At 42.8% G+C, this 26,809-nt stretch overlaps 1 protein-coding gene across 7 annotated transcripts in view; it reads right to left on the bottom strand.

Moving 5' to 3' along the window:
• The window catches only part of NLGN1 (neuroligin 1), a 1,206,163-nt gene that overhangs the window by 11,656 nt on the left and 1,167,698 nt on the right, over nt 1-26,809 (bottom strand). For all 7 annotated transcript variants that reach the window (XM_073674916.1, XM_073674918.1, XM_073674920.1 and 4 more), the window contains one exon: nt 15,348-16,137. In XM_073674916.1, coding sequence (XP_073531017.1) covers nt 15,348-16,137 — 790 coding nt within the window. The remainder of the gene's footprint in view (nt 1-15,347; nt 16,138-26,809) is intronic.

Here is a 26,809-nt window from a genome sequence, read left to right as displayed (position 1 = left end):
AGTGACAGTGTTGGTTACTGCACTTGTCATTTAGTGTAAAGGATTTATTAAAAAAAATATTAGTGTTTTCATGCACCGTCTCTTTAAAAAAGCCGGCCGGCAATTCAGCAGCGGTACCCGACAATTTAGAACAGAAAGAATAGAGCTTCACACATAGATTAGATAGATAGAAACATGTCAGTCACATATATAATAAGTACAGTGACAGTGTTGCTTACTGTACTTGTCATTTAGTGTAAAGGATTAATTTAAAAAAATATTAGTGTTTACATGCACCGTCTCTTTAAAAAAGCCGGCCGGCAATTCAGCAGCGGTACCCGACAATTTAGAACAGAAAGAATAGAGCTTCACACATAGATTAGATAGATAGAAACATGTCAGTCAGATATATAAAAAGTACAGTGATAGTGTTGGTTACTGTACTTGTCATTTAGTGTTAAAATAAAGGATTTATTAAAAAAAAAATTAGCGTGGGGTTCCCCGTAATTTTAGTCTCTAGTGGAGGTTAAGGAGACGGCTCGGGCAGATGTTTGAAGCCTGGGAAGGGTGTAATACCCATGGAGCTTCCCAGGCTGCTAATATCAGCCCCCAGCTGAATACCTAGCCTTTACTAGCTATTAAAATGGGGGACCCCCCCAAAAAATGACGCGGGGTCCCCCCTATTTTAATAGCTAGCAAAGGCTAGGCAGACAGCTGGGGGCTGATATTAATAGCTCAGGAAGGGTGCCATGAATATTGGCCCCCTCCCAGGCTAGAAGCACCAGCCGTCAGCCACCCCAGAAATGGCGCATCCATAGGATGTGCCAATTCTGGCACTTAGCCTCGCTCTTCCCACTGCCCTGTAGCGGTGGCAGTGGGGTAATAGGGCTGGGGTTGATGTCAGCTTATAATGCCAGCTGACATCAAGCCCAGGTTAGTAATGGAGAGACGTCTATAAGACACCCCCATTACTAACCCCATAGTGAAAGTTAAAAAAAACACAAACACCCAGAATAAAGTCCTTTAATTGAAATAAACACACAATTCTTTATTGTTCTAAATTAAACCATACTTACCGTCACACCCATTCCAGCTGAAGCCAATGATCTCCTGCAATAAAAATAAAATAATAAACCAACATCATCCTTACCTTTCGATGGTTCCCAGGACAGCTCCAGCTCTGCTACATCGAGATGACAGGCTGAACCGCAGCAGAACGCTGCCATCCAGCCTGTCAACCCGCAGACACTGAGAAGAGCAGGCTTGCTTGCGCTCCTCAGTGTCTCGCTGTGACGGCATCCAGATGAGCCGAGGTCATGTCCAATGAACTCGGCTCAACTCATGCACGTCATTGACAGCGTGGGAAAATTCTCCTGCACTCAGCGCTTCAGCGTGGGAGAATTCTCACGCTGAAGCGCTGAGTGCAGGAGAATTTTCCCACGCTGCCAGTGACGTGCATGAGGTGAGCGAGATCATTGGACATGAACTCACCTCATGCACGTCACTGACAGCGTGGGAAAATTCTCACGCTGAAGCGCTGAGTGCAGGAGAATTCTCCCACGCTGTCAGTGACGTGCATGAGGTGAGCTCATGTCCAATGAACTCAGCTCACCTCATGCACGTCACTAACAGCGTGGGAAAATTCCCTTGCACTCAGCGCTTCAGCGTGAGAATTTTCCCACGCTGTCAGTGACGTGCAAGAGGTGAGCTCATGTCCAATGATCTCAGCTCACCTAATGCACGTCACTTACAGCATGGTTGAATTCTCACGCTGAAGCGCTGAGTGCAGGAGAATTTTCCCACGCTGTCAGTGACGTGCATGTGGTGAGCTGAGTTAATTGGACATGAGCTCACCTCATGCACGTCTCTGACAGCGTGGGAGAATTCTCCTGCACTCAGCGCTTCAGCGTGAGAATTTTCCCATGCTGTCAGTGACGTGCATGAGGTGAGCCGAGTTCATTGGACATGACCTCGGCTCATCTGGATGCCGTCACAGCGAGACACTGAGGAGCGCAAGCAAGCCTGCGCTTCTCAGTGTCTGCGGGATGACAGGCTGGATGGCAGCGTTCTGCTGCGGTCCAGCCTGTCATCTCGATGTAGCAGAGCTGAAGCTCTCGTGGGAACCATGGAAAGGTAAGGATGATGTTGGGTTTTTATTTTTCTTTTATTGCAGGAGATCGTTGGCTTCAGCTGGAATGGGCGTGATTGTAAGTATGGTTTAATTTAGAACAATAAAGAATTGTGTGTTTATTTCAATTAAAGGACTTTATTCTGGGTGTTGTGTTTTTTTAAATACTTTACTAGAAATTCATGGCGGTCATGTCTAATACTGGCGTGACCCCATGAATTTTGGGCTTAGGGCCAGCTGATAATACCAAGCTGGCCCTAACCCCTTTTTTACCCAGTGAGCCACCGCACCAGGGCCCTGGATGAGTTGGGTACAGTGCCAGAAGATGGCGCTTCTATTAACGCGCCATTTTCCGGGGTGGCTGCGGACTGCAATTTGCAGCGGGGGGGGCCAGAAAGCTTGGGCCTCCCTGCGCTGCAGATTCCAGCCCCCAGCTGCCTAGTTGTACCTGGCTGGACACAAAAATAGGGCGAAGCCCCACGTATTTTTTTTTTAATTATTTCATGAAATTCATGAAATAATTAAGAAAAAAAGGCCTTCCCTATATTGTTGTGTCCGGCCAGGTACAAATAGGCAGCTGGTGGTTGGGGGCAGCCCGTTCCTGCCTGCTGTACCTGACTGGACACAAATATAGTGCGAAGCCCCACTTCAATTTTTTTTAATTATTTCCGGAAATTCATGAAATAATTAAGAAAAAAAGGCCTTCCCTATATGGTTGTGTCCGGCCAGGTACAAATAGGCAGCTGGTGGTTGGGGGCAGCCCGTTCCTGCCTGCTGTACCTGGCTGGACACAAATATAGGGCGAAGCCCCACTTCAATTTTTTAAAATTATTTCAGGAAATTCATGAAATAATTAAAAAAAAATTGACGTGGGGCTTCGCACTATATTTGTGTCCAGTCAGGTGCAGCAGGCAGGAACGGGCTGCCCCCAACCACCAGCTGCCTATTTGTACCTGGCCGGACACAACAATATAGGGAAGCCCTTTTTTTTTTAATTATTTCATAAAATAATTAAAAAAAAATTGACGTGGTGTTTCGTACTATATTTGAGTCCAGCCAGGTACAGCAGGCAGGAACGGGCTGCCCCCAACCAACAGCTGCCTATTTGTACCTGGCCGGACACAACAATATAGGGAAGCCCTTTTTTTCATAATTATTTTATGAAATAATTTAAAGAAAATTGACGTGGGGCTTCGCCCTGTTTTTGTGTCCAGCCAGGTACAACTAGGCAGCTGGGGGCTGGAATCCGCAGCACAGGGAGGCCCAAGCTTTCTGGGCCACCCCCGCTGCAAATTGCAGTCCGCAGCCACCGCGGAAAATGGCGCGTTCATAGAAGCGCCATCTTCTGGCGCTGTACCCAACTCATTCAGGGCCCTGATGCGGTGGCTCACTGGGTAATAAAGGGGTTAGGGCCAGCTTGGCAATATCAGCTGGCCCTAAGCCCGAAATTCATGGGGTCACGCCAATATTAGACATGACCACCATGAATTTCTAGTAAAGTATTTAAAAAAAACACAACACCCAGAATAAAGTCCTTTAATTGAAATAAACACACAATTCTTTATTGTTCTAAATTAAACCATACTTACCATCACGCCCATTCCAGCTGAAACCAACGATCTCCTGAAATAAAAGAAAAATAATAAAGCAACATCATCCTTACCTTTCCATGGTTCCCATGACAGCTTCAGCTCTGCTACATCGAGATGACAGGCTGGACCGCAGCAGAACGCTGCCATCCAGCCTGTCATGCCGCAGACACTGAGAAGCGCAGGCTTGCTTGCGCTCCACAGTGTCTCTCTGTGAGGGCATCCAGATGAGCCGAGTTAATGTCCAATGAACTCGGCTCACCTCATGCACGTCACTGACAGCGTGGGAAAATTCTCATGCACTTAGCGCTTCAGAGTCGGAGAATTCTCACGCTGAAGCGCTGACTGCAGGAGAATTTTCCCACGCTGTCAGTGACGTGCATGAGGTGAGCCGAGTTCATTGGACATGAACTCGGCTCATCTGGATGACGTCACAGAGAGACGCTGAGGAGCGCAAGCATGCCTGCGCTTCTCAGTGTCTGCGGGATGACAGGCTGGATGGCAGCTTTCTGCTGCGGTCCAGCCTGTCATCTCGATGTAGCAGAGCTGAAGCTGTCGTGGGAACCATGGAAAGGTAAGGATTATGTTGCTTTATTATTTTTCTTTTATTGCAGGGGATCGTTGGCTTCAGCTGGAATGGGCATGATTGTAAGTATGGTTTAATTTAGAACAATAAAGAATTGTGTCTTTATTTCAATTAAAGGACTTTATTCTGGGTGTTTGTGTTTTTTTTTAACTTTGACTATTGGGTTAGTAATGGGGGTGTCTTATAGACGTCTCTCCATTACTAACCTGGGCTTGACGTCAGCAGGCATTATAAGCTGACATCAACCCCAGCCCTATTACCCCACTGCCACCGCTACAGGGGAGTGGGAAGAGCGAGGCTGTGCCAGAATTGGCGCATCCTATGGATGTGCCATTTCTGGGGCGGCTGACGGCTGGTGTTTCTAGCCTGGGAGGGGGCCAATATTCATGGCACCCTTCCTGGGCTATTAATATCAGCCCCCACCTGTCTACCTAGCCTTTGCTAGCTATTAAAATAGGGGGGACTCCACGTCAATTTTTTGGTGGGTCCCCCATTTTAATAGGTAGTAAAGGCTAGGCATTCAGCTGGGGGCTGATATTAGTAGCCTGGGAAGCTCCGTGGGTATTACCCCTTCCCAGGCTTCAAACATCTGCCCCAGCTGTCTGCTTAACCTCCGCTAGAGCCTAAAACTATGGGGAACCCCACGCCAATTTTTTTTTAAATAAATCCTTTATTTTAACACTAAATGACAAGTACAGTAATCAACACTGTCACTGTACTTCATATATATGTGACTGACATGTTTCTATCTATCTAATCTATGTGTGATTCTCTATTCCTTCCATTCTAAATTGTCGGGTACCGCTGCTGAATTGCCGGCCGGCTTTTTTAAAGAGACGGTGCATGAAAACACTAATATTTTTTTTAATAAATCCTTTACACTAAATGGCAAGTACAGTAATCAATACTGTCACTGTACTTCTTATATATGTGACTGACATGTTTCTATCTATCTAATCTATGTGCGATGCTCTATTCTTTCGGTTCTAAATTGTCGGGTACCGGTGTATGCCGCTGCTGAATTGCCGGCTTTTCATGTTTCACTGTGAGCACTGTTCCCATCGATTTGGGCAATCACTCAAATGCCACAACCACCATGGCTGAGGCATTACAGTGAGTGGCAGACAATCCCTGCATGATTGGTGCTCTAAATAGCGCCAGACATGCAGGACACGCTTTTGGTGCACGAACAGTTATCGAACATAACCTCGAACAGACGAATTTTTTGCAAATCGTTCGGGTTCGTCGAACAACTCGAACAATGCCCAAAACAGCTCGAATTTGAGATTGGTGAACAGTTCTAGTCGAACACCGCTCATCTCTACTCTGGAGCCGACCTCTGATTCCCAGGCTATAGTATGAGTAAACAGCTCTGCAGACTCAACCATCTGTTCTACCCCATACTCAGACGGGCAGCTGGAGACTTGGGAGCTGTGAGGAAGCAAGTGCGATTGGGGTGACAACTCTGAGGACTGGAGTATTTGTGATGTTGAAGTTGATGTGGAGGAGAGCCCACTTAAAGGAGCACTTGATATCCGTTGAAGCACCTGCTGTTTTTGTGCCTCATCTGGAATTTGTAGCGATTGGCGTGGCCGTAAGAAAGGGATCTTATCACATTGTCCGCTAAAAGAAGTAGACATCTTAGTTTGGCTGGAAGATGGTCTTCTGCAGATGTTACTGTTGCTTTAAAACCTACCCCACGGACACAACCTTTTTTTTCCCTTCCCACCCTTTGTCTGAGGACGACGGGTGTGATAACGCACAGGGTGATGATGACGAGGTTGGAGATCCCACTTACTGTCAACCCACAGTCAGCCAAGAGATGAGGTCAGCAGAGGAGGTGGAGGAGGATGCTAGTGATGACGAGGTCAGGTTGCGCCTTCCTGGACAGAGACATAGTACTGGAAGCACGTCAACAATGCCTATTCCCCTTTCCACCAGCAGCAGGCCTTTTTTCACTCATTTTGGTGGTTAACTAATTCACAACTCTGGAGTTGTTTGCACAAAAAACAATGGATGGGAACCGAGCAGAGCTGAGTGGCCAAACTGTGGTATTTGCCCAAAAGTATTGGCTGGGTTAGATGCAGATAAAAATTATTTTGAATTTGCAACCTGATGGAGGTTAGTATAGATAGACTAATAGAACAAGTCCCACACACTGCTACAAGCCGAAATAGTTTTTCAGAGCTAGATGCAGAAAAAAATTATATTGAATTTGCAACCTGATGGAGGTTAGTATAGATGGACAAATAGAACAAGTCCCACACACTGCTAGAAGCCGAAATAGTTTTTCAGAGCTAGATGCAGAAAAAAATTATATTGAATTTGCAACCTGATGGAGGTTAGTATAGATGGACTAATAGGACAAGTTCCACACACTGATAGAAGCCGAAATATTTTTCCAGAGCTAGATGCAGAAAAAAATTATATTGAATTTGCAACCTGATGGAGGTTAGTATAGATGGACTAATAGAACAAGCCCCACACACTGCTAGAAGCCGAAATATTTTTTCAGAGCTAGATGCAGAAAAAAATTATATTGAATTTGCAACCTGATGGAGGTTAGTATAGATGGACTAATAGAACAAGTCCCATACAATGCTAGAAGCCAAAACATTTTTTCAGAGCTAGATGCAGAAAAAAATTATATTGAATTTGCAACCTGATGGAGGTTAGTATAGATGGACTAATAGAATGATGCTATGCCCAAAAGGTTTTACTTCACTAGGTGCAGTAAAAAAATCTGTATTCTATACACAGGTGGTGTAGCTTGCAACACAGATAGGCTTCTCCACTGACTAACACACACTGCAAGAGGACAAAAAGGATTTGCTTTGCTAGATTTAGCCAAATGCTGTGAAAAAAACTTGCACAGCACTGGCACAGACCTGCCTGGCAAAAAGTGATAGGAACTGATGTAACCTAGCCCTGAAAAGGACTGCAATTACAATTAGTCTTTACTCCCAACCTATCTATTTAAGAGCACAGACCTGCCTGATAAAAGTCGTAGGAAATGATGTAACCTAGTCCTTAAAAGGACTGCAATCACAACTATTCCCTACTCCCAAGCTATCTGTAGATTTGTGCGAAAATTGCCTTCAAATTAACAAAGTATAGCGCACACAGCAACAGCTTTGCCGTCTAACACGCAGCTGCAGCAGTGAGAAAATGGTGGCGATGGGGAAAATGGCTGGGTCTTATAGGGCAAGAACATGTGACATACACTGCCAATGACACATGCCCTTGCTTGTGTGAAAAAAAGCAGTTCGCTCCGTCTATGCGCTGCAGATAGGCTGACAGATTGCACCTCCCCACTGTAAATGCGGGAAAGAGAAAAAAATGGAGATCTTCATTATTTCTGCAGAGATCCATCCCCTGCCCCTCCCCCCACCCAGCTGTACACTAAAACTGCGTATTAACATTAATTTTCATCATTACTGAGAAAAAATCCAGTTATGATTTTGGTGCACGAACAGTTATCGAACATAACCTCGAACAGCCGAATTTTTTTCAAATCATTCGTGTTCGCCGAACGGCTCGAACACCGCCCAAAACAGCTCGAATTTGAGATTGGCGAACAGTTCGAGTCGAACACCGCTCATCTCTACTCTCTAGCCTTTCACTGAACAAACTGCCTTCTGTTAAAGCCAAATAATTCAAATTTTGACATATCGGTCAAGAGCTCCTGCTGCCATTTTCCTGCACCCACACTTCCTACGTTTTTGTACATAGTTGAGTTGCTTATCCTGGTTCCATGTCTAAGGTAAGGCTTTTGGAGTGCAATTCTTCCACAAAGATGACTTCTGTACAAACTTTGCTTAAAAGTAGTCGGTTGTAGCTGTGTCTCACTGGCCGCTGCTATTTCTGATCTGCTCAACATCTTCCAATTTCAAATTACATAGTAACATAGTAACATAGTTTTTAAGTTTGAAGGAAGACTAAGTCCATCTAGTTCAACCCATAGCCTAACTTGTTGATCCAGAGGAAGGCAAAAAAAACCCATGGGGCAAACACTAAGCTCCACATTGGGGAAAAAATTCCTTCGATTGTCCATTTCTTAATGCCTCTTCAAAGCAATTGAACAGCACATCTTGAAACCCCAGGCTTCATTGCAATATTTAGCTCTATCAGTTTTTTAAAATTGATAAAGATGCCAGTACACCATTGAAAAGCGTAGTGAATAATGAAAAACCATCAAAGAATACTACAGCAAGAGCCTTCTTTTCAGCAATGCAGCCAATTTTTAAACGTGATTTTATCCTGTTTTGGTCATTTCCATCAGGCAAATTTCTTCCCCAACCATGGGGCAGAGGCAGCTGGTTATTTCAACCTTTAGGCCAAGTTCACACTTTCAGTATTTGGTCAGTATTTTACATCAGAATATGTAAGCCAAAGCCAGGAGTGGAACAATCAGAGGAAAGGTATAATGGAAACACATCACCACTTCTGTATTTTTTTCCCACTCCTGGTTTTGGTTTATAAATACTGATGTAAAATACTGACCAAATAGTGAAGGTGTGAATGTGGCCTTATAGTGATTGTGCCTTCACAACACCACCCAAAGTGAGCAAAACTATTGTTTCCACTATCTCCTGTATTAAGCCCCCATCACACTAAGCGAGATCGCTAGCGAGATTGTGACTCAACAGCGATGTCAGCAGCGATCTCGCTACATTTGACACGTAGCAGTGACCAGGCCCCTGCTGTGAGATCGCTGGTCGTGTCAAAATGGCCTGAACCATTTTCTGATCGTTGAGGTCTCACTGGGTAGCATGCATCGGTGTGTTTGACACCTTACCAACGACCTCGTTGGCGACTCAGAACTGAGAAGTTATCCTTCATCGAGGTCTGAATCGTCAGAGTAGCTGCTATGTGACAGGGTCCCAACGACCGCCGACATCATTATACAGTTTGCTACGCGTCGTCGTATCGTTGCTACGTTGTTGGGAAGATCTGACTGTTTGACATCTCACCAGCGACCACAGAGCGACGCAGCAACGATCCCTGACAGGTCGTATCGCTGTCGGGATCGCTGTAGCTTCGCTAAGTGTGACGGTACCTTTAGAGTTTTATTCTATTGTGTGCTTCTCCCTTCACAAGCACTGTTTCCTCAACCTCACCTATAGCTTGGCTGTTCTTCACTCAGTTTTACACCTTCTATATAGCTGTTTGTGCTAACAACTATGAAAAATATGACCATTATCACCTCTTTAGTATAATTGTTTACTGATATACCGAATTATAATCCTACATTTGACTATAATTGGTTACGCATATACCTGACTAAAATCTTTCAATTTGTGCAAGTGTACTTAGAACTAATGCTCTTTTGAATGTAAAGAGTTGGTCACATATCTTTTTGATTTAAATTTCTGTTTTTGTTCATACACTTTTCATTTGGTTAAAAGATGAATGTAAATATAAAAATTTACTTTTTTGAAAGCATTCTTATTTGGCAGCATTTTCTCCACACTTGCTTTAAACGTATATATATATATATATATATATATATATATATATATATATATATATATATATATATATATTTTTTTTATATTGAATATTTTGTGCGTTCTTTGTATTTTGCACAGTACTACTTGAAAGTTTTTGAACCCTTCAAAATGTTTCATATTTTTACATAAATTTCACCTTAAACTACATCAGATTTTAACACAAGTCTAAAAGTAGAGAACCAGATAAAACAAATAAGTTAAAAAATATTAGACTTTATACTTCTTTAAATAAGGAAAATCATCAAATATCACATGTCTGTGAGTGGCAAAAGTATGCACATTTGTAGAATTAGCAGATAATTTAAAGGTGAAATTAGAGTCTGGTGTCTACAATTAATAGTACAACAATTAGGTGTGAGTGGGCAACCTCTTTTATTTCAAAAGAAACAGGGATTTGTTAAAAGATTAATGTCTACAACATGTTTGTAGAGGTGTATCATGGCACAACTAAAGGAGATTTCTGAATTCAAAATAAGAATTGCTGATGGCCATGAAGCTGGAAAAGGCTACAAAACCATCTCTAAAGAGTTTGGACTCCACTAATCCACAGTCAGACAATGTACATATCAAGAAAATTCAAAACCATGTGTACCCTCCCCAGGAATTCTTTACCAACAAAGATCATTTCAAAAGCAAGGTATATAATAGTCTGCAAGGTCACAAATGAACCAAAGGTAACCTGTAAGAAACTGAAGGCCTATCTCACATCAGCTAATGTTAATGTTTATGAGTCCATTATCAGGACAACATTCAACAAAACTAGTGTGTATGGCAGGATTGCAAGGAAAAACACTGCTCTACAAAAAATAACATTTATACCTGTCTGCAGCTAGCTAAAGTTCACCTGGACAAGCAAGAAGTCTATTGGAATGATGGTTTGTGGATGGAGACAACCAAAATAGAGCTTTTTAGTGTAATAAGAAACATTATGTTTGGAGAAAGAAAAACATTGCTTTACAGCATAAATATTTCATTCCATCTGTGAAACATGGTGGTAGTAGTAAGATGGTTAGTGCCTGTTTTTATGCATAATGGCCAGTATGGCTTTTTATTATTGCTGTAACAATGACTTATACCAGCAAACTCTTAAGGAAAATATAAGGACATCTTATTATGAGCTGAATCTCAAGATCACTTGGGTCATGCAGCAAGACAATGACCCAATGCACATAAGTCATTACACACAAAAATGGTTAAAAAAAGAATCAAGTTAAAGTTTTGGAATTACTAAGTCAAAGTTCTAAGGTTAATCTTATAGAAATGCTGTGGAGGCAATTAAAGTAAACTGTTTATGGGAGAAAACCCATCAAGATAACATAGTTGAAGCTCTTTTGTAAGAAGAAATGGGCTAAAATTACTCTAAACCAATGTGCTGGACTAATCAACATTTACCAGAAATGTTTATATGAGGTTATTGCTGCACAAGGGGGCACACCTATTTTGAAAGCAAAGGTTCACGTAATTTTTCTTCTCAATGACATGTAATATTGGATCATTTTTTTAACTTAAAAAATGACAAAGTGTAATAGTTTTTAGATCTACATTTAGGAGTTGTGTGTGAATCTGATATATGTATATATTATAGGGATTCACACTTCCTGGCAGCGGTATGGGTACTCACAGGCACTTGGTTTTGGTACAAAACCGTCTTATGTTTATTTTCCGACATAATTATTAACAATGTTCACATGAAAGCAAAATAGCCATTCCCCGGCTCCAAATGAATAACAACAACGGAAGGAAAAACAGCCCTTTTCTGTGTAGTCAAGATATAACACAGTGTCTCATCCTTTTGCAACCAATGCCTCTACCTCAAGCGGCTCAGCCACAATAAAAATACTGCAGTTTCTAAACGTTACCGAAAATGGCTATTGTTCATAGCAACCAGTGATACTTGTAGTTTGGTGCACATGTCCTATATAGTCTCTTTTTAAAGAGATTCTGGCTTGTCTCTTTCCAACTCCAAGACAACCCACTTTGCTCAGCTCCCTCAGCTGACTGACCCACAACTGAATACAGGGACTGGCTCTAGACATAGCTAGCCAGGTACACGTATTCAGGACCTCCAGTGCTAGGTTTTATCCCTGTCCTACCTGGCTTTCCTACAGTGCTAGCCAAAAGTATTGGCACCCCTGCAATTCTGTCAGATAATACTCAGTTTCTTCCTGAAAATGATTGCAATCACAAATTCTTTGGTATTTTTCTCTTCATTTAATTTGCTTGCAAGGAAAAAGCACAAAAAAGAATGAAGCAAAAATCAAATCATTGATCATTTCACACAAAACTCCAAAAATGGGCTAGACAAAAGTATTGGCACCCTCAGCCTAATACTTGGTTGCACAACCTTTAGCCAAAATAACTGCTAACAACGGCTTCCGGTAACCATCAATGAGTTTCTTACAATGCTCTGCTGGAATTGTAGACAATTCTTCTTTCGCAAACTGCTCCGGGTCCCTGATATTTGAAGGGTGCCTTCTCCAAACTGCCATTTTGAGATCTCCCCACAGGTGTTCTATGGGATTCAGGTCTGGACTCATTGCTGGCCACCTTAGAAGTCTCCAGTGCTTTCTCTCAAACCATTTTATAGTGCTTTTGGAAGTGTGTTTTGGGTCATTGTCCTGCTGGAAGACCCATGACCTCTGAGGGAGACCCAGCTTTCTCACACTGGGCCCTACATTATGCTGCAAAATTTGTTGGTAGTCTTCAGACTTCATAATGCCATGCACACGGTCAAGCAGTCCAGTGCCAGAGGCAGCAAAGCAACCCCAAAACATCAGGGAACCTCCGCCATGTTTGACTGTAGGGACCGTGTTCTTTTCTTTGAATGCCTCTTTTTTTTCCCTGTACACTCTATGTTGATGCTTTTTCCCAAAAAGCTCTACTTTTGTCTCATCTGACCAAAGAACATTCTTCCAAAACATTTTAGCCTTTCTCAGGTAAGTTTTGGCAAACTCCAGCCTGGCTTTTTTATGTCTCGGGGTAAGAAGTGGGGTCTTCCTGGGTATCCTACCATACAGTCCCTTTTCATTCAGACGCCGACGGATAGTACGGGTTGACACTGTTGTACCCTCGGACTGCAGGGCAGCTTGAACTTGTTTGGATGTTAGTCAAGGTTTTTATCCACCATCCGCACAATCTTGTGTTGAAATCTCTCATCAATTTTTCTTTTCCGTCCACATCTAGGGAGGTTAGCCACAGTGCCATGGGCTTTAAACTTCTTGATGACACTGCGCACGGAAGACACAGGAACATTCAGGTCTTTGGAGATGGACTTGTAGCCTTGAGATTGCTCATACTTCCTCACAATTTTGTTTCTCAAGTCCTCTGACAGTTCTTTGGTCTTCTTTCTTTTCTCCATGCTCAATGTGGTACACACAAGGACACAGGACAGAGGTTGAGTCAACTTTAATCCATGTTAACTGGCTGCAAGTGTGATTTAGTTATTGCCAACACCTGTTAGGTGCCACAGGTAAGTTACAGGTGCTGTTAATTACACAAATTAGAGAAGCATCACATGATTTTTCAAACAGTGCCAATACTTTTGTCCACCCCCTTTTTTAGGTTTGGTGTGGAATTATATCCAATTTGGCTTTAGGACAATTCTTTTTGTGTTTTTTTCATTGAAGACAAATTAAATGAAGAGAATAATACCAAAGAATTTGTGATTGCAATCATTTTCAGGAAGAAACTGAGTATTATCTGACAGAATTGCAGGGGTGCCAATACTTTTGGCCAGCACTGTACATATATATACAGTACAGACCAAAAGTTTGGACACACCTTCTCATTTAAAGATTTTTCTGTATTTTCATGACTATGAAAATAGTACATTCACACTGAAGGCATCAAAACTATGAATTAACAAATGTGGAATTATATACTTAACAAAAAAGTCTGAAACAACTGAAAATATGTCTTATATTCTAGGTTCTTCAAAGTGGCCACCTTTTGCTTTGATGACTGCTTTGCACACTCTTGGCATTCTCTTGATGAGCTTCAAGAGGTAGTCACCGGAAATGGTCTTCCAACAATCTTGAAGAAATTCCCAGAGATGCTTAGCACTTGTTGGCCCTTTTGCCTTCACTCTGCGGTCCAGCTCACCCCAAACCATCTTGATTGGGTTCAGGTCCGATGACCGTGGAGGCCAGGCCATCTGGCGTAGCACCCAAAACACTCTCCTTCTTGGTCAAATAGCCCTTACACAGCCTGGAGGTGTGTTTGGGGTCATTGTCCTGTTGAAAAATAAATGATGGTCCAACTAAACGCAAACCGGATGGAATAGCATGCTGCTGCAAGATGCTGTGGTAGCCATGCTGGTTCAGTATGCCTTCAATTTTGAATAAATCCCCAACAGTGTCACCAGCAAAGCCCCCCCACACCATCACACCTCCTCCTCCATGCTTCACGGTGGGAACCAGGCATGTAGAGTCCATCCGTTCACCTTTTCTGCGTCGCACAAAGACACGGTGGTTGGAACCAAAGATCTCAAATTTGGACTCATCAGACCAAAGCACAGATTTCCACTGGTCTAATGTCCATTCCTTGTGTACTTTAGCCCAAACTAGTCTCTTCTGCTTGTTGCCTGTCCTTAGCAGTGGTTTCCTAGCAGCTATTTTACCATGAAGGCCTGCTGCACAAAGTCTCCTCTTAACAGTTGTTGTAGAGATGTGTCTGCTGCTAGAACTCTGTGTGGCATTGACCTGGTCTCTAATCTGAGCAGCTGTTAACCTGCGGTTTCTGAGGCTGGTGACTCGGATAAAGTTATCCTCAGAAGCAGAGGTGACTCTTGGTCTTCCTTTTCTGGGGCAGTCCTCATGTGAGTCAGTTTCTTTGTAGCGCTTGATGGTTTTTGCAACTGCACTTGGGGACACTTTCAAAGTCTGCCCAATTTTTCAGACTGACTGACCTTAATTTCTTAAAGTAATGATGGCCACTCATTTTTATTTACTTATCTGCTTTTTTCTTGCCATAATACAAATTCTAACAGTCTATTCAGTAGGACTATCAGCTGTGTATCCACCAGACTTCTGCACAACACAACTGATGGTCCCAACCCCATTTATAAGGCAAGAAATCCCACTTATTAAACCTGACAGGGCACACCTGTGAAGTGAAAACCATTTCCGGTGACTATCTCTTGAAGTTCATCAAGAGAATGCCAAGAGTGTGCAAAGCAGTCATCAAAGCAAAAGGTGGCTACTTTGAAGAACCAAGAATATAAGACATATTTTCAGTTGTTTCACACTTTTTTGTTAAGTATATAATTCCACATGTGTTAATTCATAGTTTTGATGCCTTCTGTGTGAATGTACAATTTTCAAAGTCATGAAAATACAGAAAAATCTTTAAATGAGAAGGTGTGTCCAAACTTTTGGTCTGTACTGTATATCAGATTTTCATACGATTCCTAAAAGAAGATAAATGAACAAGCCTGAAAGATTAGATGCATATTTGTGAGCACATATACAAAGAGAGACATATAAATATACACACTATATGATTTGAACATATACATTACTGGTATATAATTTTAAAAAAGGAATGACACTTACCCCGTTTTAGCAAAGTTTGTCCAATACGTCATTACTACTGCACTTAGCATAACATCATTTTTGGAGAAATTGCATGGAAATAGTTCTGTAGGTCCAATCATGGGAATTCCAAATACATAGGGAACCTCATCCCCATGGGATGCGTCTGCCCAAGCAGGCACTTGATCTGATTGGCAATGATGGTAAAAGGCATAAAAATATGTAGGAGAACCAAAGTTTGAGTGTAGATCTGCAGTTGCGACGGCTGGTGCAACCCACTGATGGTCAGTGAATAATGCCAGTAATGTTTTCCTTCTTGTCTCAGGATTGTGTCGATCTGCCCAATCAGTATACATAAATTTGATTGTTTCCCTCATTATATCTTTTCCTTCAGTATATCCATACAAGTTATCAACAAAATTGGAAACTGCAAAGTCGAAGTCACTTGCAGAGATGCCATCCTCATGGTCTACAATACTTTCTACGAATTTAAGTCCTTCTCCTTGATTTACACCCAACATGATATCATAATTTAAAAATTCGCCTTGTTCCATTAGAATCTGAGGATCATCAGGTATTACATCACCATCTATTACTGGTCCAAAGGCTATGTGATACCTTGCTGGCTGTATGTCTTGGTCCACAAGTTCTCTGTAAGGCTTTTTCTGTAGACATTCCACAAGTTCTACAGTGTCAGTCATGTTGCATCCAACTTTAGTTGCTAGAATACGGGCATATTTGGCAGGCTGAAAGCTAACTGCCCAACTAGACAATGCAGTTCCACTTTGTGCAATTGCCCTTTGAAAGAGACCTGTATCCAAAACAAATGAAACAATTAATAAGACATGTAATCATTTATTTTGCAACACATCTAGCCTTGATTCATGCCATATCAAACAGGGCTTTTGCATGCTATATTGATGTATACTGTATATGTATAGTACAAGGTAACATGCAATGCAATATAATTAACATAAATAAACAGAAACCAAACAAAAGCTATGAAGTGTAAATAAATCTATTACACTATCATGCAAATATAAAGATTGTTTTCTAGATGTAAAAGCAAAAACAAAACATGGTCTCAAGAAATACCATAATGCACTGTGCAACACATATCTTCATGCATGATAAGATAAGTATTTTAAAAATTATTTTATCACTTTCATTCAATTATTAGTAGTATTTTGGGAGCTCAGGTAAGAGAGATTGTATAAGAAGTTTGAAGTCGCTGTCTTTATAACAGTCCATCTGTCTGTACAACAGTTCAACTGTCTTAGATAGGATATTTAATGTACTGCCCTGCACATGGGGTAAATGAATGAGAAGAACTACTACATTTCTAATTGGAGGTATTTGCTAATATTAATATTATTATTATTACACATACTACATAATGGGATAGGATCTTGCAAATGGGAAAATCCCTTTATCTTTGTTAAAACTTTACAAAGTCATTATGAAGTCAAACAAATAAAGTACAGTGGGCATGAGATTTCAATAAATTACATGCATAGCAAAAATATGCAGCATAAAAAACGCACCAAAAACTCATTGTGGGAGTCTTACCCTTCAAAACCCAGACTACTTACAATATTTTTGGTCCTTTTTTACCACAATATTAACCCAATGTTATCCCAAGTTAACCCCTTATTTAAAATTAGGACCATTAGGTTATGTTCACACAAATTTTTTTGAGGCAGACAAATCCAACAAGTTTTTCAAGTGGAAACCTACTCAGGAATAGTTTCTTTTTTGGGAATGTTTTGGAGGAGTTTTTCTTTTCTTAAAGAATTTGCTGAAGTGGTTTTGAATAAATTTGTAAAAGTTTTTCCTCAAAGAATTTTGTACAGTCTTTTGATTTAACAGTGCCAAGTTGGCAGCAGATTCCATTAGGATACATTTCTCAAAACCTTTCCGGGAAAAAAGAAAAAAAAAAGCTCACAAAACAACTATTCATATGAATAGCAAAGTGGATTTCCCTTAAAAAAATAAAAAGCATTTTCCAAGCATGTTTAAAGTACTTGCTCTGATTTTTGTAATTTAACCATTTAAATGCTGCTGTTAGTCTCTGACACTAGCATTAACATGACACAATCGTGGGGAACTGATGGATTGCCATGGCAGCCAAAGGCCAGCAGAAGGCCAGCAGAACTGCAATTTTACTATACACTGCAATACTGTGGTATATAGTACAGGCAATCAAATGTTTACAGGTTCAAATCCCTAAGGAGACTAAAATGAAATTACTAAAAAATATATATATATATATATATATATATATATATATAGATATATAGATACATATATTTTTAACTATGAACAAAAAATATATAAATTATTCTCCTTTTCATCCATTAAAAATATAGAAATTATTATTATTTTTTTAAATAAACATATTTGGTATTGATGTGTTAATAAAAGTGTGATACATTTAAATTGCATGATTTTTACATGCCATATAGAGAAAAAAAATCTAAACCACAGAATTGAAGTTTTTTGGTCACGGCAATCCTTCCTAAAAATGCAATTACAAGCAAACCATTCTATCTACCCTAAAATAATAACAATAAAAATATCAGCGCTTCATGCAAAAACAAGCCCTCGCACAGCTCCATCAATGTAAAAATGAAAGTGTTATGGGTCTTAGAAAAGGACGACAAAAGCAAAATTTAGTTTTTTTTTACAAATTTCCAATTTTTTTCACCACTTACATACAAAAAACCTATGTATCACTGTAATCATACTGAACATGAGAATCATGTTACCAGGTCATTTTTACAGCATAACAAAACCATAAAAATAAAACCCCAAAATCAACTGTGGAATTTCTGTTTTTTTATAAAACTACAACTTTTCCAGCAAAAAAAGAAGTCTACGTATAGCTATGTTGATGGAAAAAATCAAAAAGTTATGGCTCTTGGAAGAAGGGAAGAAAAAAAAAATGCAAAAATGGAAAAACACACAGTCCTGAGCAGAAAATCCCTCTCTTTTTGACATCCATATGTCATCATAGTAGCACTTTTGGTATTGCTTTTATAATGCACCTTTAACTGAAAATAGTTATAACATAACATGTATTCTTATTTTCACTTGTTTATTCATTGGTATTATTCTTAATCACATGAAATATGTTTGCAATGTATGACATTCGTTATAGAATTATGCATGTTTATTTTGTCATTCTTTAGTCTGACTAGTGAAGCAACAGAAAACAGAAGCAAAAAGTCACATTTTAGACTGGAGCTCCATATTGTTTGAAATGAGCAGATGTTCGTAATATTTCAAGGCAATGTTCCAGGGAGAGGAAAACCTTTTTTTTGTAACAAGCTTAAATCATATTCATGATAAAACCCCAATCAATTTTAAAGGGATGATCCTTTTAACACTTTGAGCCCACGACCCAGCTGTCAACTACAAAAGTATTCAATGTTAATTTATAGTTACTTTTACTGAGACCTTTAATCACTTAGATTAGTAGAAATGCAGAAAGCCTAGAGATTAGTCCAAAACCAGCCAATTTATATTTGGAGTACTTTATAAAAGTCATCTATGATAAACTAATCTGTGTCTGAGCATAGATCAGAAAGAAAAATATACAGATAGTATAGGCTAGGGAAGAGAAATATGCTGTCTAACTAAATGTTGTAAGATGGCCACCAGACAGGTCCTTGAGGGGAGACATGTATCACTGAGGTTGGTAGTTTCAGTGCTGTAAAACTGAGAAAAGCATGCTTCAGCACACATAGTGCTGAGAGGGTAAATTGGGCGTATCAGGGCTGTTTTTTACGATATCTGGCAATGGCTGAGGTTGATTCTACTTTCTACTTCATTTTTACTCTGCACTGATGATATATAGATCTTGTTTTGTATTGTGCCTCGTAAATGCAAATTAATGGGCCAAGCTGCACTCTTCACTTGGTTTTGGTACTTGAATTCTGAGCCCATATTTATATAGAGACGTCATAAGAGACGGGTGGGATTGGCTGCTCACATTTCCCCACCCCAGGGCGTGTGTATAAAATGGAGACTGAGTGTCTCATCCAGTGTCTGTGGCTGGAGGTGTGGAGACCTCCAGAGTGTTTTGTGCTAAAGGACACTGTCCGTGAGCAGGTGAACCCGCAGTATTGTATGGACTGTTTATCTTCCTGTTTTTGTTACTTTGTGCCGGACAAGGCTATGTTTCATTTACTTTGAAAGTGCAGTTTATGAAGTCCCAATAAACCTGCCTTGGACGTTTTAAAGAAACTGAGTCCTGTGACTACCTCAAAAGTGGCTGAGTGAGTACCAAACCCCTACAATGTCCAAATGTACATTATAAATGGCAATGTATTGTGTTTATCCTCTTTTATTGGTATGTCAAGTCAAATCAATCTATACTGTAGATTTAGCATAGTCTGCATGTACACAGCCACTATGTTAAATTTAGTACAATTGTAAAAGCCAATATTGATGAGCGAGCATGCTTGTCACTGCTCAGTACTCGCCCGAGCATCTCACTGCTCGAGATGCTTGGCGCTACTCGAGTATTTCCGAGATGCTGGTGCAAGAGCTCGGGTCCCCTTCCCGCATGTTTGGTGCTCTTTAGAGAGCCAATTAACATCCAGGGACTGCCTGCCACTCACTGTAATGCCGTAGCCATGTTGGTTGTGGCATTACAGTGATTAACTGGCCGCATAGCATCATCAGATCTATATAAGACCTGATGACCCTATGTTCGTCACAGTCTACCCCGGAAACAGACAGAGTAGGGAGAGCTGCAGCTGAGTGAGGGACAGGATTGGCGACTTAATAGTTAGGTATAGGTATTCCACGATTATATATATCTATATATCCATCTCAACTAACAGTCCTTCTGAGGACTAATCCAGCTGCATATATTACTGGTGATAGCAGGAGTTAGGCAGGATTTGTGGCAGTGTATACAGCACAATAGAGTCCATTGCACGTTCTGTGCACGTTCTGTCTGCTGCTGATGATACATATCTACAAACCCCTACATATCAGGGCTATTTTTTTTTTTGCTCTTTATTATTATTATTATTATTATTATTTATATAGCGCCATTGATTGCATGGTGCTGTACATAAGAAGGGGTTACACACCAGATACAGATATCACGTACAGTAAACAAAACTAACAATGATAGACTGATGCAGAGGGAAGAGGACCCTGCCCTTGAAGGCTTACATTCTACAGGAACGGGGAAGGAGACAGTAGGTTGGGGGGTGCAGTAGCTCCGATGATGAGGTGGCAGCAAGTAATGTCATGGCAGGCTGTAGGCTTGTTTGAAGGTTTTCAGGTTCCGTCTGAAGGATCCAAATGTGGAGGCTAATCGGACGTGTTGAGGCACAGAATTCCATAGGATGGGGGATATTCGGGCGAAGTCTTGGAGGCGATTGGGTGAGGAACGAATAAGTGTGGAGGAGAGAAGGAGGTCTTGGGAGGACCAGAGATTACATAAGAGAATATATCGGGAGATTAGTTCAGAGATGTATGGAGGGGAAAGGTTATGGATGGCTTTGTAGGTCAGTGTTAGTAGTTTGAACTGGATACGCTGTGCAATTGGGAATCAGTGAGGGGATTTGCAAAGGGGGGTAGTGGAGGAGTAGCGAGGCGAGAGATAAACGAGTCATGCAGCATAGTTAAGGATGGACTGGAGGGGTGTGAGAGTGTTAGCAGGTAGGCCACAGAGGAGGATGTTGCAGTAGTCGAGGCAGGAGATGATGAGGGCATGCACAAGCAGTTTAGTAGATTAAGGGTTGAGGAAAGGACAAATTCTGGAAATATTTTTGAGCTGGAGGCAACAGGAGGTGGCGACAGCTTGGATTTGGGGTTTGAAGGACAGGGCAGAGTCAAGGATTACTCCGAGGCAGCGGATTGCCGGTACTGGGGAAAGTGTGGTGTAATTTATTGTGATCGAAAGATCAGGTGGGGAAGATACGTGAGATGGGGGAAAGATGATAAGTTCAGTTTTTTCCACATTGAGCTTGAGGAAGAGAGAGGAGAAGAAAGAGGATATGACTGATAGAAATGCTGGAATTCTGGACAGCAGTGAAGTAGATCTGGGTGTCATCAGCGTACAGATGGTATCGGAAGCCATGGGATTTTATGAGCTGTCCCAGGGCAAGGGTATAGATTGAGAAAAGTAGGGTTCTTAGGACAGAGCCTTGAGGGACTCCAGCAGAGAGGGGGTGGGATGAAGAGGTAGTGTGGGAGTGGGAGACGCTAAATGTGCGGTTAGAAAAGTATGAGGAGATCCAGGATAGGGCAAGGTCTTTTACACCAAAGGAAGAGAGGATCTGTAGTAGGAGGCAGTGGTCAACTGTGTCAAAGGCAGAGGACAGGTCAAGAAGGAGTATAGAGAACTGTCTGTTAGCTTTGGCTGTAAGTCATTAGTAATTTTGGTAAGAGCAGTTTCGGTGGAATGGTGGGGGTGGAAGCCAGATTGACGGTTGTCGAAGAGAGAGTTAGATGAGAAGTGAGAGGAAAGTTCAGCGTGAACGTGTTGCTCAAGGAGTTTGGAGGCAAATGGGAGCAACGATATGGGGCAGTAGCTGGACAAGGTGATTGGGTCGAGGGATGGCTTTTTGAGGATGGTTGTGATTGTGGCATGTTTGAAGGCAGCAGGGAAGGTACCAGAAGTTAGTGATAGGTTGAAGAGATGGGTTAGGGATGGGATGAGTGTGGGGGTGAGGTTGGGGAGGAGGTGGGATGGGATCAAGTGCACAAGTGGTGAGGTGTGATTTGGAGAGGAGATGAGTGAGGTCTCATTCTGTTATGTTGGAAAGGGAGGTTATGGGAGAAGGGCAATGGTATGGGAAACAAAGGAGTTATGGTGGTCGGACAGTAAAGACTTGCCATGTTTGGTCAATATTGTTTTTGAAGTGTGTGGCAAACTCCTCAGCATAGATGATGGAGGTCGGAGGGGGCAGTGGAGGGTGGAGGAGAGAGTTAAAAGTGTTGAATAACTGTTTGGGGTTGTAGATTAAGGAAGACATGAGGGTTGTAAAGTAGGTCTGTTTAACAGAGGTGAGGGCTGATTTGAATGCGAGTGTTGCTTGTTTGAATGTAGTGTCATCTTGCGAATGTGTTTTCCTCCAAAGCTGCTGCGCAATCCTGGGAGCTTGCCGGAGCTGTTTAGTGAGGTTGTTGTGCCAGAGTTGTCTATTGACTCGTCGCACTCTGCCTTGCATAAGAGGGGTGACAAAGTCAATAGCTGATGCGAGAGTGGCATTGTAGAAAGCAGTGGCGATGTCTGTGTCATTGAGTGAGGATATGGATGTCAGTGGTAGAATAGAGTCAGAGAGTCTGTGAGTGTCTGGATGTGCAAGGTTTCTGCAGGGGTGTGCTAGTTGCTGGACATGGGTGACAGGTGTAGAGTACTGGGATGAGAAATTGAGTAGATGGTGGTCAGATAAGGGTAAGGGGGAGGTTGTGAGTTTAGATAGGGAGCAGAGTCAAGTGAAAATTAGGCCTAGTGTGTGTTCGTCTGTGTGGTTGGCTGACGAGGACCACTGAGTAATGAAGTAAGCGACAGGAGTTTTGATGCTGTTGACTGGCCAATGTCAGTGGGGATGTTGAAATCGTCCATGATGATTGTGGGAATGTCAGTAGAGAGAAAGTAAAGAAGCCAGGTGGAGAAGTGGTCAATAAATGCACCGAGCCCGGTAGTCGGTATATGACAGCCACTTGGAGGTTGGAGGGAGAGTAGATGCGGACAGAGTGGACTTCAAAAGAAGGGAGTGTAAGGGAGGGTAGAAATGGGATAGGGCTAAAGGTGAAGCTGGTAGAAAGGAGAAGACCCACTCCTCTATCATGTCTGTTACCAGGGCGAGGAGTCTGGGTGAAGTGGAGTAATCTTAATTAGTGTTGAGCCACCCCCGTTGTGTTCGAGTTCGGTTCGGTTCGTCGAACACCCGTGTGTTCGCCGAACTGTTCGTCGAACTGTTCGTCGAACACCTTCGAACACCGTTAAAACCAATGGCAGGCAAACAAAAACATATAGAAACACATAGAAAACACCTTCAAAGGTGTCCAAAAGCTGACAAACTGCTCAGAAGACATAACTAACACATGGAAAAGTGACAAGTACATATAGTCATGCGAAAATAAAAGAGGTGGAGGAGTAAAAGGAGGGGGAGACACAGATATAGGCATGTCATGCCCTTCTAAAATCCAAAAAGTGAGAAGCCGACACGGCCAGTCCGCTCCTGCCCGTGCCACCTCCGTGTCGCCGGGTTTGTGCCAGAGCCGCGGTGAACCCTGACGGCCAGCCCCCCTCTCCCAATACTGGTGCCTGTCCGCTGGTGGGTCGAGCGAGCCCCCCTGTAGTGGAGGCAGCTCTAAGCTTTTTAATTTAAATTGTCTCTCTAATTTGAATGAATACACTTTAAATCCATTTACAAGGATCTATTGGAGGGCAAGTCTCATGCCAGCAGCCACGGTAATTCCAGCTCCAGTAGCGTCCACTAAAGCTGCTGCAGTTAAAAAGCTTTTATAAGGATCGAGCTCGGCTGTCCACCGCAAGGCATCCTACTGCCAGTCCCAGCCCCTATGCCTTGGGGTGCCTCCTGATGCTCTTCACTAAGTATCCCATGGTCCCGAAGCATTTCCTTTGAAAAAATTAAGTGTCTAAACTACAGGTGGTGCAGCTTACTTAACAGCCGGGATAATCCGCTCACTAGCAGACACTGCTACTAGGCACAAAGTATTTCCTGGGCTAGATGCAGTTAAAAATTTGGAATTAGATACTCTCGTTGGATGCTGAGAAAGCATTCCATAGAGTCTCCTGGCACGCCATATATGATTCTCTTAAAAAGCTTGGGGTAGGGGTCTAGGGGACCCTTTTATAGCCAAAATCACGGCCCTGTATCGCAATACGTCACCTAGGCTGAAGATAAATGGAACTGTAGCACCCTGAGGGCTCGGTTGCTACAGACGTATTGCACCTCACCCAGAGGTGTGATATCTCACTCTCAGGTAAGGATGGAGTGTGGATCAGGACCTGACACCTGCATGCATTACACCACATTGCCGTGGGGCAGGGCGACCAATATGCCGCTGAGATGGGCACGACAGTCCCTGTCCCTGGCTGGAGTGGGGGGAGGGAACACTGAGGAAGGGGAATCCTGTAGTGCAGGAGCAGGGAGGAAGCAGTTCCTGGGTGCATTGAGAAGGGAGTATAAAAGGTGGGCACCATCTTAGTTCAGTGCAGAGAAGTCTGAGCAGAAGTGGCAGGGAGCAGGGGCTCTGCATGAGCTCTGCTCCGGAGGCGGGCCTAGTAACAGAGGCCCAGGCCTGGAAGAGGGAGAAGGAAGGAAGAGGAGCGGAGAAGGCTCCAGGAACGAGGAATGAAGGGATCCCAGGGGTGCGGACGGGCAAGTCGCCACCGCACGCCCGAATCCACCTGCGTGGAGGGGTCAGGCCAAAGGGGGAGACCGGTCCCCGAACTAGTGGAGGCAGGAAACGACCCTCAGCTAGAAACCGGAGGCTCTGACATTTTATGTGACGCAGCCCCTCGCTACACCCGCTAGGAAGGCACCACATAGGGTCAGGGAAACTGGCGCCAAGTTTACCAAGAGGAGGCCCGAGGCAGCCGGACAGAAGTGTTGGTAAGTAAGGCCAGACAAAGGACACACAAAGGGGGTCCTGTGAAGTGCTCCAAAGTTATCTGGGAGTTGTCTGAGCCCCTCACCTGGTGAGCACAGTACGATGTGGGCAGCCGTTACCTGCAGATGTGGTCTGGATAATAAGAACTGTGAGTAAAGGCCCTGAACTGCATCACTGACTCCGTGTCATTACTGCTGCTGCCCTGCACCATCACCCCCATCCTCCGCATACACTGCCCTGAGGCTATACTCCTCCCGTGGGGAGTTATGCTACGCTCTGCTGCACTCACAACACCAGCCTCAGTGGTCTGCCCTGTAGCGGCGGTTCACTCTGACCGCAATCCACGGGTGGCGTAGTCGGACATTTAAACATGAAAACCAGATAAATAGTTCCGCCACTGGTTTGACCGCCCTGAGCCACGGAACTGGGTCGCCGCCACGAAGACTACAACCACCAGCATCCACCAAAAAGGGTCCGGCTCCGGGTGTCCCAAGGCCCAGGGGGTGCGTCAGAACATTTTCATCACCTTTCACAATCACCAATGGGACAAGGCAGTGATGTCCTCTGTCCCCTCTCTTATACATCCTAGTGACGGAGCACCTGCTCTCATCAATTCGCCATAACCCCAATATTAGGTGGATTGAGGTGGGAGGCACCGAGTACAAGTGCTCTCTATTTGCTGATGATGTCCTAGTATATATCACTCAATCACATATATCCATCCATGCTGTTATGTCTGAAATAGATCACTTTGTTACATGGTAAAATTTTAAAATCAATGCAGCGAAGTCTGAGGCCCTCGATGTCTCCCTCCCTAAATCCATATAGGATTCCATCCAGTCCAACTTTCCCTTTGCCTGGCCCTCACAGGGTATCAAATACTTAGGAATTCCTATTCATAGAGACCTCTCCCATCTATGTTATCTTAATTTTGGCCCTTTATTGAACAACTCCATACAGACCACGGTTGGCAAGTTAGAACTGTAAGATTCACTACGTGAACCACTGGTGTTTTGTGGAAAAGCACATGTACACTGCGTTCCAAATTATTATACAAAAAGTGTTTAGGAGTGATAAGGGAAGAATTTGTTTGTTTGTCAGTTAAACTCATTGATGGTGATGTGTGTCAGGGCTCTTTATATCACTGTAAGCAATTGCAGACACCTGTGCTAATTAGTTTGGCAGGTGTGTCCAATGAAAGGCAAGACTACTTAAGAAGGCTCTCTCACATTATTAAGCAGCCTACATTTTCTGCCAAAATGGGAAAGAAAAAGGATGTGTTGGCTGCTGAGAAGCAACAAATTGTGGAGTGTTTAGGTCAAGGCATGACTACAATCAACATTGTGCGATGATCAGGATGAAGTGTCTTGGCAATCAAGAAGTATGTAGCTGATTCACAGTACACACGTGTGCGTGCTGATAAGGGCAAATTGAGGACTCTTTCCTACAGGCAATTACGTCAGGTTGAAAGAGCAGCGGCAAAAAAGCCTTGTCATAGCAGCAGACAAGTTTTTGAAGCTGCTTGTGCCTCCAACGTCCCCCGAACAACAAGATGCAGGGTCCTTCAGAGGTTTGCAGCTGTGCATGCGCCATCCTGTCGACCTCCTCTATCCACTTCACACAAGCAGAAACGGCTCCAGTGGGCCAAACATTACATGAAGACTGATTTCAAAACTGTTTTGTTCACGGATGAGTGCCGTGCAGCGCTCGATGGTCCAGATGGATGGAGTGGAGGATGGCTGGTTGATGGACACCCCACGCAAACACGGCTACAGCGCCAACAAGGAGGAGGTGGAGTAATGTTTTGGGCTGGAATCATAGAAGAGAGATTGTCGGCCCCTTTAGGATCCCTGAAGGCGCTAAAGATGAAC

This window comes from Phyllobates terribilis, unplaced genomic scaffold (assembly GCF_046119375.1).
Source record: "Phyllobates terribilis strain yellow unplaced genomic scaffold, ASM4611937v1 Scaffold_3__8_contigs__length_932513732, whole genome shotgun sequence".
In the NCBI taxonomy this organism is placed as follows: Eukaryota; Metazoa; Chordata; class Amphibia; order Anura; family Dendrobatidae; genus Phyllobates; species Phyllobates terribilis.
This window is presented reverse-complemented; position numbering and strand designations above follow the sequence as displayed.